The 13,090-nt window shown below is 36.6% G+C and overlaps 1 protein-coding gene across 2 annotated transcripts in view; it reads right to left on the bottom strand.

Moving 5' to 3' along the window:
• LOC126879634 (uncharacterized) overlaps positions 1–13,090 on the bottom strand; it is a 162,134-nt gene that overhangs the window by 138,307 nt on the left and 10,737 nt on the right. The window contains exon 3 of one of the 2 annotated variants that reach the window (XM_050642819.1): positions 7,684–7,806. The exons of the other annotated variant lie outside the window; for it this stretch is intronic. Coding sequence (XP_050498776.1) covers positions 7,684–7,806 — 123 coding nt within the window. The remainder of the gene's footprint in view (positions 1–7,683; positions 7,807–13,090) is intronic. 2 annotated transcript variants of the gene reach the window in all.

The following is a 13,090-nucleotide window of genomic DNA, read 5'->3' as shown; positions in this document are numbered from 1 at the left end:
TTAGAGGTGTGATGTCACAGGATATAGGTGGCCAATTCACTGGTCCGAAGCGTGAAATAAATTTCTCACCGAATCGTTCTCGCACTAAAGCCATGTTTTCACGGGCTGTATGGCAAGTGGTACCATCTTGCCGGAAACAGATGCCATCGAGACCACGAGCTTCAATTTCAGGTACCAAATAATGAGTTATCATAGCGCGATAACGGTCTCATCAACTTTCTGGCCGGTCTCTGTTTGAAGACCGACGATAGGTTTTCTAAAGCCCATAAACCACACCAAACAGTTGTTTTTTCTGAATCTAATGGCAACTCTTGAACCTCTTTGGGTTGCTCATCACCCCAAATACAGGTATTTGTTTATTCACGTCCCTATTAAGCCAAAGTGGGTTTCAGCAGAAAACAATTTTTTTTCGAAAACGAAAGTTCATCCCTTCTGCAAGCCCTTCTGCAAGTTTATCATGAACACATCTAGTGAAACGAGGACGAATAGGAAGGTCGATTGGCTTTAGATCTTGCGCTAATTGAATTTTGTATACCTTAAACCAAGATCCCTAAAATATGCCAAGTTGTTGCATACAACTGCATACAATTGCAATATACATCCGCTATATTTTTTTCAGTACATGCTTAAATGGTCTATTTAGCGATTTTTGATCTATTTATTGGTATAAGCCAATAATGAAAACTGGGTTTTAAACTTATTGATGGTATAGCGAATTATGCGTTCGGTAGGCCAATTAGTTGGACCATAAGTTGCTTTAAGTGCACGAAGCACATTTCTCATAGAACGCCTATTTTAAAAAAAGTGCCTCTAAATGAATCATCTTTTATGTATGTAAAATGGAATTACAATAAATAGGTACTCATTCACTAAACTAACTTACGTTAGGAATAAATTTACGTTTTTATACGTTTTTCTCATTGCTGAAGGTCGTCAATTTCAATATTTCTTATAATTTTATTGTATATTCTTCTTCTTCTTCAAGTGCCGTCTCCTAATCGGAGGTTGGATATCATCATCACTATCTTTACTCTATCCACCGCTGCTCTAAAGAGTTCTATAGAACTGCATCTAAACCAGTCCCTTAAATTCTTTAACCATGACACTCTCCTTCTTCCTATACTCCTTCCGCCTCTTATCTTTCCCTGTATTATCAGTCTTAGCATTTCATATCGCGGTCCCCTCATTACGTGTCCCAGATATTGTAACTTTCTTATTTTTATTGTGTTTATTATTTCGCATTCTTTACCCATTTCTCGCAGTACTTCCGTGTTCGTTTTCCTCTGTGTCCATGCTATTCTAAGCATTCTTCTGTAACACCACATTTCAAATGACTGTAGCTTATTTATGTGTTCTTGCTTTAATGTCCAGCTTTCAAGTCCATATTGTAGTATCGAGAACACGTAGCATCTCAAAGCTCTTGCTTTCAGTTCTAAGCTAAGGTCTTTGTTGCAGAGAACTGTTTTCATTTTTACAAACGCATTTCTTGCTATTTCTTGCTATTGTATATTACTAAACATTTATTACAAGTTAATTGCAGTAATAAATCAACAGTTTTGATTAACACAAAAGTAATTTTAATTACAATCAATCATTGTGCCTTAACCCCATGTAAACATAATACTTATATAATAAGATCTACTTAAAATGAGAATGCAGCAATGGCGATAAATTCACTTGCCGGGACCTGCATTACTTAGAGTTGTAGAGGCGATGATGATGATAATACTAAATTGACCTATACGCCAGGGTAATAAGACAAAAATATCGGTGGCACCCAAAATCCCGACAGCTAAAATCCCGACAGCAACAATCCCGACGGCCAAAATCCCGACACGCCAGAATCCCGACACTCCAAAATCCCGACATACCAAAATCTCGACATGCCAAAATCCCGACATACCTCAATCCTCGCATAAGTAAAAATCCCACCCACTACATTTTGAATATTTATTGTTTCCTTTTCAAATGCAGTCTCAAATCATTATAATATAGAGCATTGAAATTGAAATTAATTACCTACTTACTAATATGTACGGGTACTAATTATTATGTATTTTAAAACAGACAATTATTAAACACTTCATTTTATAATGTAAAAGCTATAATTACTGAAATAGACGGTTGTAAGTGACTTGATAATATCTATTAAATGAACTTAAACTTGAATTGAGGATTTGATTATATGTATATTGAACTATATATTGGCAAAAAAAAAACAATTTAATTCATGTACCCATGTTAAAAATTTTATTTAGAAAATGAGTTCATATTTAATGGTAAACTAAACAAAACAATAACATAACAAAAATAGATAGATACCATAATGTATTATAGTTTTGAAAATCTGGCGGAATTTTTTATTTGTCGGGATTTTGGCTGTCGGAATTTTGGCGTTTTGGGATATTGGCGTGTCGGGATTCTGGCGTGTCGGGATTCTGTCGTATCGAGATTTTGGCCGTCGGGATTTTGGCTGTCGGGATTTTGGGGTAGACCCCAAAAATATACACTGTTCGTGACACTTCAACAGCCAGGGTAGTGATAGGGCAGTCAATGAGGATATTTGGCTCCGAATTACATCCTACTACATCGATTTACTTGATATTTTCAGAGTAAGTAGGGAATAGATCAGGAAAAAAAGTCTACCCCATGCCGATGTGCGCTTTTATTTTGGGGGTGGTTCCCACCCCTTCTCGGGAGTGGAAAAGTTTTTGGTTAAAATAACCACGGAAGCAGCTAGAGAACCTAATTCTAAGCAAAAACTGATCTATAATTTTTTTTTGAAAACTCAATAATTTTTGAGTTATTCTTGGTCGAAAATTGGCCATTTTCATTGAAAAATGACACCTTTTCGGACGGTTTTTTGCGAAAATTTCTTAATGAAAATTGCCAATTTTCAACCACGAATAACTCAAAAAGTATTGAGTTTTCAAAAAAAAATATACAACAATTTTTGCTAAGAATTAGGTTCTTTAGCCATTTCCGTGGTTATTTTAACAGAAACATTTTCCACCCCCGAGAAGGGGTGGGAACCACCCCCAAGATAAAAGCGCACATCGGCGTAGGGTAGACTTTAAATTAGGAGATAAGTAGAGGGTATTCCCAAAATTTCATTAAAATCCATTCAGATAGAATTCGGAGGAAATATCCTATTCTTGCTCCCATTGCCTGGCGAATGAAGCGTTTTTTCGACAGGTAATACCTATACGCTCTGAGCTTAGCTGGTGTCGCTAACTAACGGATTACTAATGCAACTTTCGCCGGAAATTTTTAAAGGACCCCGCACAAACCTTATGGAAAATAGGTCCCAGTGGATTTTGTTCATACTTTGGGAAAATACTCTTTGAAGCATCCTGATAAAAAGTTCTCATGGGCACAACTCAATCGTATGAAGGATTTTCAAGATATAGAGGTCCAAACTCGGAAAATTTTAAGATTTACGTGGTATTCCAATTCCGTGAGTTACTGGTTATTTGGCAACATGTAGAAGTTTGGATCAAGTAAAAGTACTAGTAGTCTAGGATTTTTTCCTGGCTATCCAATGGCGACCTTTACTTTGACCTTCACCTTCAACGGATGTCATCTTCTAGAGTTTCGAGGGTTTTAGGTATTAAATTGATATAAACAGATTACTCTGGGTTTTTGGGATCGCAAAACACGAATATGCCAACAGAATTGCCCTCCGGATGACGTGGTGGCCAGGGCCACTGCAAGTGACGTCATCTTCTAGAGTTTCGATGGTTTTCGCCATTTAATTGATGCAAATGAATTACTAGAGGGTTTTTTGAGGTCGCTAAACACGAATATGCCACCAGAACCGACTCCCGGAGCACCTGGTTTCCAAGGTCAATGAAAGGGGCTCCTGGAGTTTCGAGGGTCATTGGTACTACATTGATGCAAACGGATTAATTACAGGTTTTTGGGGTTGCTGAACACGAATACATTATCACATTGTGCCGTAGGCACAATTTGATTCGTGGGTCGGATCTGATAGTGTATGCACGTTCAGCAACCCCAAAAACCTAAGAGTAATCCGTTTGATTCCTCCGAAACTCCAGAAGATAACCTGTCTTAGGCACCAGGTGCTCCTGTGTCTGTGCTGATCACGTATTCGTGTTCAGCAACCCCAAAAACCTATAACTAATCCGTTTGCATTAATGTAGTACCAAAGACCCTCGAAACTCCAGGAGCCCCTTTCATTGACCTTGGAAATCAGGTGCTCCGGTAGTCGGTTCTGGTGGCATATTCATGTATAGCGACCTCAAAAAACCCTCCAGTAATTCATTTGCATCAATTAAATGCCGAAAACCATCGAAACTCTAGAGAATGACGTCCTTTGCAGAGGCCCTGGCCACCATATCATCCGGAGGGCAATTCTGATAGCATATTCGTGTTTAGCGATCCCAGAAAGCCATGAGTAATCTGTTTATATCAATTGAATGCCGAAAACCCTCGAAACTCTAGAAGATGACGTCCGTTGAAGGTCAAGGTCAAAGTAAAGGTCGCCATTGGATAGCCAGGAAAAATTCCTAGACTACTAGTACGTTTACTTGATCCAAACTTCTACATGTTGCCAAATAACCAGTAACTCACGGAATTGGAATACCCAATAAATCTTATAATTTTCCGAGTTTGGACCTCTATATCTTGAAAATCCTTCATACAATTGAGTTGTGCCCATGAGAACTTTTTATCAGGATGCTTCAAAGAGTATTTTCCCAAAGTATGAACGAAATCCACTGGGACCTATTTTCCATAAGGTTTGTGCGGGGTCCTTTATGATTTAATTTTTATCGCGTAGTATTTACAATGCAAAAAATAATTAAATTGTAATCGATTTTTTTAAGATCTTGCTAATCATTTTCTTACTTCGGATACTTTCACAATTATCGTGTAGATGGCGCTTAGATTAATTTATAATTACATATTACGAAATATTAAAAAAAGTTAAATTCAGTAGGTATTTAAAACGTAAGTATATTTAAGGTAAAAATATACACCACAGCTTTGACCAACTAATATTGTTTCCTATTAATGTTTTTTATTTCAATGTTTTAAATTAATCACTTTGACATTTATGTCAAATTTCCAGAAAAAGTTCACTGACTTGTCACTACTGGCGCTTACGAATTTTTAAATATCCTCTCTACGTACGAGCTCACAGCATATAAAAACAAATTGTAACTATTTCCTGCGTAGGATCTGGGGCCACTTTTATTTATAAACAATTTAGTGTCAAAAACGGCCTTTTTTTCTATATTGTCAAATTAATGGAAAACAGTGAAACTTATGGTTTTTTTAGTACAAACATCTTCGAGAGCATGAAAAATGCTTTAAAATGGCGTATTACAAAGATTGATATACTCATTTATTGTTAACATAATGGACCGTGATAGTGTGACGTCAACACGTCAAATAGTTTCCAAACAAAGCAAAAGTTTGACGTCTGTGAATTGGTTATACACGTGATTTGTGTAATCATTTTTTATTTTATTTTGTTTTAACAATCATCTGCTCATCTGCACATTTTTTCTAAAGACAGAATTGTTGTTAGTCATAATATCAATCATATTGCTTTTAATTTTATAAATTATGTCCTTACACAAAATCAAGGATTTACACACTACATAGTACTTACTGCGTTTCTTCAGGTTATTAACCAGTCCTATATGGAAATATGGTGGGAAATATACTATGAGCATTGATTGCAATCACGGGTACCCAACACATTACCATTTTGTAAAAATGAAACATCTTACAAGCAATATATTCCAATTATATAAACCAAAACAAACACCACGTGTGAATTTTTGCTTTGTTTGGAAACTTTTCAGAGTAGCCAACATTGATTTGACGTCACGACTATCACGGTCCATTGCGAAAAAAGTTAAAATTGCAAAAATAGTTATTTATGAAACAGTTCGTGAAGTATGCTTTTTGCGAACGCACGCGATTTTTAGAGCACGAGCGACAACGGAGCGAATGCTATACATCGCGTAAGTTCCCAAAAAGTACTTCACGCACAGTTTCATACAATAATTTATCTACTATAAACAAATAAAAAAACTGTAACTCTTCGTCACTGGAATTCATTTCTATTCTACAATTTTTAGAACTTTTAAAAATCCTAACTACTTTCAAACCACAAAACTGTCAAAAATTTTGTTGTAAGTCATTGCTCATATTGTCATCACCATGACAACGCGACAGTTAAGGATATTTGATTATATGAAAGTGTGCCAAAAAACCCATTGAAAGTGTGCGAGAAAGTAAATCCCATTTAAAATACATTGTTAGTTCACGCACACTTTAAACCCTTTACGCACTGCCATCTATAATGACAGTTTTCACAAACTAAAAACTTATACATAATATGACATAGAGTAGATACAATTAATTTCGCAATAACTATTACAAAAATAAGTGCACAGCTTTGAAATTTTTGTCAAATGAGGATTCTTTGGTGCTTAATATGTGACAAAAAATTCACGGCGATTCATTTAACTGTTTAAATTTTATTCAGGGCCGGCGATAACGAGCCTGCAAGGGATGCACTGCAGGCGGGCGCTCCTGTTTGGGGGGCGCCAAAATGAGCTTTTTTCTGCTGGTGCGATACAAAATATTAATTTAACAGATACTAAAGGGCGAGTATGCTAGTTTTGCAGGCGGGCGCCTTATACCCTAGCGCCGGTTATTCAAATTGTTTATCCCAGACAGCTTTTTTTTGCAATAACATAAGTCAGAAAAAAATAATGTTAGAACCATTATACAGGTGTCAAATGAAAGAGCATGAGCTATACTTTCAAATTGGTTTAGAAAAGTGAATAAAAAATGCATTTATTAGTAATAAGTAATTATGCACAAGTATCTTTCATTTTTCATTGTAAACTTTTTGAATAACTTTTTTCAAGAAAATCTATTTTTTACCGTGTTTAGGTGCACAACTATACCAAGTAATGTTATGTATATAATAATTGATAAAAAATTGTAATAAATATACCTATATAATTTATTATATAAAAAAAAGTTTTTAAGGAAAGATTGACGATACTTTTGGATAATTATTTATTACTATGTAGTAAATGTATTTTTATTCACTTTTTTAAACCAATTTAAAAGTATAGCTCATGCTATTTCATTTGACACATGTAGAATGGTTTTAACATTCTATTTTTCTGACTTATGTTATTGCAAAAAATAGCTCTCTGGGATAAACAATTTGAATAAAATTTAAACAATTATATGAATCGCTTTAAAATTTTTGTCACGTATTAAGCACCAAGAACCTTCATTTGACAAGTTTCAAAGCTGTAGACTATTTTTCACAATAGTCATTGCAAAATTAATTTTTTTGCAATTTTCACCTTTCTTCGCAATTATATTAACAATAAATGAGTGTATCAACCTCTATAACACGCCATTTTAAAACTTTTTCCATGCTCTCGATGTTTGTACTGAAAAATCCATAAGCTCATGTTTTCCATTGATTTGAAAATTAGGCCGTTTTTGACACTAAATTGTTTATAAATAAAAATGGCCGCCAGAGCCTACGCAGGATATAGTTACAATTTGTTCTTATAGGTATTATCTGTCGAAAAAACGCTTCAGTACCCTGGCTGTTGAAGTGTCATGGAAAAAACCTTATTATCCTGGTCTACTGTAAGACTTAAATATATAACTTACTGAACTTAATATTGTCTTGTGTATTATTTTATTCTCTTTTTCATAACCTTTCATCTTTTGTTCATAGCTTAGCCAATCATTTTTTCTCCAATAAGCCCAAGGATTGTAACAATCGACCCATCCCTAAAAATAGTTTTCATTTGTATATTTCAATTAAAAAACAATTACAGTTGAGTCCATTGTTCTTTACCTGTGCGTCATTAATACCTGGCGAGATAAAACACATACCTGCTTTTGATCTAATTAGCGTCATTGTCTTCGACGCATGAAACTAAAGACAAACTATATACCGCCTGTAAGTAAAGGCACATGTTATTTTTATGAACGCTCTGGATTAGACTCTATATATTATTGGGACCGTGCAAGTTCGGAAGAGCGACACCTGGTTTCATAGCACAGCCACATTTATAGCACTTTTAATTATATTAGCCAATTATATTAGTCCTGGTTCACCACCTCTACCAACAGTGATACAGGTAAACGTGTTTGGAAATAGCTGCGTGATTTCACTCAATTTTTGGGCTGTCACAAGCAAATTTCAAATTCAGTGGTGTCTAGTGAAAACAGGTGGCCGCAGTGCATAGAAAGAGACAAAAAATTAAGGATTCGTAATTATATTACTGTAAGTAGACTTACAATATCATTATGCTTAACCTATACAGTTAAAATCCAAATTAGCGTAAAAACTGGAACTGATAATTTGGTCTTTTGAAATATAGAGGTGGGACCTAACGTTCCAAAATAATAGGGAATTAATAAAAATTTATTTTTTAATTTAAAACGGTAAATTTCAACAACACTGAGAGGGGTCACGTCTCTGAAGGTTCGACCTGGACGGCGCACTTAGCGCGGTGTATGTATAACGCACAATTCAAAAAGAACTGGTATTGATAGGTGGATAAGGGTTTCGTCTCTGAGCGGACGAAGCAGAATATACTTTCTACGCTAGTTTCGATAAACGACTTATTACTGGGGGGAAGCGGAGCAAAAATAAAATGTCGTCCGACGACCTGAAGGACGAGGGCAAGAGAATGCGAAAAGGAGATGAAGAGGGGGAGAAAAGGGTCGTAAAGAAAAGTAGACAGATGGATACAACTACAAGAAAAGGAAGCGGAGTCGAAAGAGAAGATGAGATGATGGAAATACTAAAACAATTGGCCTTGGATGTGAAGGATATTAAAAGTGAGCAAAGAATTTACGCAGAAGAGCTAAAAGAGTTAAGAGCTGAAAATCAAAAGCTGAAGGAAGAAAATGAAGCTATTAAGAAGGAAAGTGAGCAGACAAAGAAGCAAGTACGAGAATTAAGTACTAGACTAGATTACCTAGAGAAAGAGAAGAAAAAGGATAACGTGATCGTAACCGGTTTGGATATAGATGCTGAGGAGCCAGAGATGCTGAAATTGGCTATGGGAAAAAAGATAGAAGAAACTTTACATATACAAGTAGGAATTAAATCAGCTCTTAAGATAGGAGAGAGAACATGCCTGCTGCAGCTAGAAAACCAAGAGGAAAAGGAGAAGCTAATGAGAAACAAAAGAAAATTAAAAGATTATAAAGAAGAAAGAATTTTCATAAACGATGATTTGACAATAACTGAGAAAAGAATGCAAGAGGAAATAAAGGAAAAAGCACAAGAGGCCAGAAGGGAAGGTAGAACAGTAAAAAGGGGGTTTCGGAAGATCACAATAGATGGCAGAGTATGGAGATGGAACCGCACAAAAGGAAAGCTGGACCCACCAGCAAACTAGAGCTGAGCAGCCGGGATGGATCAAAGGATAATGTAACTATGGCAATGAATGAGGACACGAAAGGATTATTAATAGGGGAAGCAAAAGTAAGAAAAAATAAAGGTCATTTAAGCACACTCCGGATAGGTTCCTGGAACATGAGAAGTACTTATGAAGCAGACGCCCTAAAACATATAGTGTCAGTGATGAAGCCGTACAAACTGGATATCCTGGTAATGCAAGAAACAAAACAAAAGGGAACTGGGGTAACAATGATAGACAACTACAGCTTTTTCAGTAGTGGTGGCGAAGACCGGATGTTGGGAACTGGTTTTATAGTTAGTGGCCGGCTGCAAAGTGCGATAGTGGAGTTCGAGCCCATATCTGAACGGATTTGTAGGTTGAGACTAAGAGGTAAGACTAGAAAACTAAGTCTAATAAATGTGCATGCTCCCTCAGAGAATAAAGACCAAAATGTTAAACAGGATTTCTATGGTAATACTGAAATTATATATAATCAAATTCCAAAATATGATATTAAAATTGTAATAGGTGATTTGAATGCCAAAGTGGGGAATGAAGAGATGTACCGAAAAACTACTGGAGGTAAAAGTAAACATGACGAAAGTAACGAGAATGGGAAGATGCTGGTAGGCTTTGCGCAAGAGAACAACTTGAGAATTATGAGTACTTACTTCGACCACAAGAAAATCCACAAAGAAACATGGATCGCTCCAGACGGCAGAACACGCAACCAAATCGACCACGTCCTAGTGGAGAGTAAGCACGCGAAATTAATAACAGATATTAGAACTTACCGAGGAGCAGACGCAGATTCCGATCACATACTAATGATTGCGGAATTAAGAGAAACTATCCCAAAGGTCAGAGAACAGAGAATAATAAATAAAAAATATGACGTTGCCAAACTAAAGAAAAAAGAAACCGCCGAAAACTTCCAGACAGACGCAGACGTGACAGCAAAACTACTTCAGAGCGAAGAGCAAGGTGACATTGAAATGGAGTGGGGAATAATAGAAGACGCAATGAAGGAAGCAGCTCAAAAGCGGTTGGGTCAAGTTAAAAAGGGGAGCGACAAAGAATGGTTTGAAACCGATTGCAAGAAAAGTCTTAACACACGGAATGAGGCAAGACTAAAATATATGGATAAACCAAGTGAAGAAAACGAATGAATATGAAGCGGCGAGAAGAAACGTGAAGAAAGTGTGTAGGAGTAAGAAAAGGGAGCATATGGATAAAAAGCTTCAAGAGATTGAAGAGCATTATATTAATAAAAATGTAAGAAACTTCTACCAGGAGGCGAAAAGGAGCAGTGACCAATGTGTAAGAAAACAGAACTACTACAAGAGCAAGGAAGGGCACCTAATAGGAGATAAGCAGGGGAAGCTAAGTAGATGGGAGGAGCATTTTAGAGAGCTACTTAATGAAGAACCTGATGGGAGTGATGAGGAGCAAGAGGAAATGGTAGAGGAAGTCAGAGGCCCGGCGGAAACAGTAGAGACTCCAACCGTGGAAGAAATAAGAGAAATCGTACATAGTATGAAAAATAACAAAAGTGCAGGCAGCAATGGTATTACTGCAGAATTAATCAAGCATGGGGGAGAAGCACTTATAACGCGAATATGTAGCCTGTTGACGAAAATCTGGGAGCGAGAGGAAATGCCGGAAGTATGGAGAGAGGCCATAGTATGTCCCATTCATAAGAAGGGAGATAGAGCAGTGTGTGAAAACTATAGGGGTATCACTCTCCTAGACGTAACATATAAGGTACTCGCCAGAGTCGTAAGAAGCAGACTGGAAAGGCACTTAAACGAGCAGGTGGGTGAATACCAGGGAGGATTCAAAAAGGGCAGATCCACCATTGATCAAATATTCGTATTGAAAATGATTCAAAGCAGTACATACGAGCAACAGTTAAAGTTAAACCTCCTCTTTATAGATTTCAAACAAGCTTACGATTCCGTGATAAGAAGGCGTTTGTACCAGGCCCTAAGAGTACTTGGAATTCCGGAAAAGATGATCAGACTCGTAAAAATGACCTCAGTGAAGACCGACAACAGAGTAAGGATAGAAGGAAGCCTATCAGGAAAATTTGAAGTTAAAAGGGGATTAAAGCAGGGTGATCCGCTGTCCACAGTACTTTTCAATTTCTTGTTGGAGGCAATATTGGGAGAGAGTGGAATACGAACGAAAGGTATGATCTTTGACAACAGAAACCAGGTTCTGGCCTTTGCGGACGATATAGTGCTAATGGCAAGAACGGAAAGGGAACTGCTGAGGATTTTCAAACTCTTTGAAGTAAAGGCTAAGCAGTATGGAGTGAGAATTAATGAGCAAAAAACAAAGTATATGGAAATGGGACTGACCTCAAATGAAGACACACAACTGAAAACTACCACAAACAATGAGAATAAAGAGTATTGCTTCAAAAAGGTGACGGAGTTTGAGTATCTAGGAGTAACGCTAACAAGTAAAGGGGAAGAAAGCCAGGAAATCGAAAAAAGAATCTCGAGAGGAAGAAAGACAGTCGGAGCCCTACACAAACTACTAAGAGCCAAAAACATCTCCAGAGAGGCAAAATTAAGACTTTATCGAACAGTGATCCAGCCCACAGTTCTTTACGGGAGCGAAACATGGGTCATGAACAAAAACCAAGAAAATATGCTGAACATCTGGGAGCGGAGTGTCCTAAGGAAGATATTCGGGGGAGTAAAAAACGATGAAGACATTTGGAGGAGACGAACAAATGCAGAGATCAGAGAGCTGTACCGGAAACCAGAAATAAGCCAGATGGTCAGAACAAAGAGACTAAGTTGGTTAGGTCATCTTGCGAGAATGGCTGACGGAAGGTGGGCAAAGGACTCGCTGCTGAGAGGGGAAGGAAAGAGGAGAAGAGGACGACCCAGGAAAAAGTGGCTAGAAGCATGTAAGGAAGACCTGCAAACAATCGGGATATCAAATTGGAGAACTGCGGCCATGGACAGGAGAAAATGGAGAAAAACCGTGGAGAAATTCCAAGCCATGGGCCTTTAAGGCCTGTTGAGCTATATTATATATATATATATATATATATATATATATATATATATATATATATATATATATATTAGTCCTGGTTACTGGATAATTTTCAAGGCCATAGCTCAAAAAAAGAATAAGAAGAAAAAGTAAGATTAAGGTTATGTTATCAAAAGGTAAACATTGTATATGTAGTAACTAAAATGAATTATTAAAATGCCGGATTACAAGCAAAATACCTACAATTAATTAAATTAATTTTAATAATTGTATATCATATCAATATTGTGGAGCAACATTAATTCCTGATTTCATAATGACAGTAGGTATGAAATATGTCAATATAACAACTTCAATTGACAATATGATTTATTTAAGAAATATGCTAAGAAAGATATAAGATTTCTCCGCTACTAGCGCACAATCGTTTCTCGTATCCCCTCCAAGTACTTACACACAGCGAATAGACTCAGTACATCTAAAGAGATAGGTACAAAAAAAGCTTGGGGACGTTTTCAGTTTAAGTACAATTTGTGACGTTTCTGATTTGTTTACTTGTGGCTGTCAGTTTGTTGGATTTTTTGCTGTTTTTTTTTGTCCTGTTTTTGCATTTAGAAGTTATTTACATTACACAAACAGTT

The sequence above is a fragment of the Diabrotica virgifera genome, chromosome 2 (genome assembly GCF_917563875.1).
Source record: "Diabrotica virgifera virgifera chromosome 2, PGI_DIABVI_V3a".
Classification (NCBI taxonomy): Eukaryota; Metazoa; Arthropoda; class Insecta; order Coleoptera; family Chrysomelidae; genus Diabrotica; species Diabrotica virgifera.
Note: the sequence above shows the minus strand (reverse complement) of the source record. Positions and strands in the feature narration are given on the sequence as shown.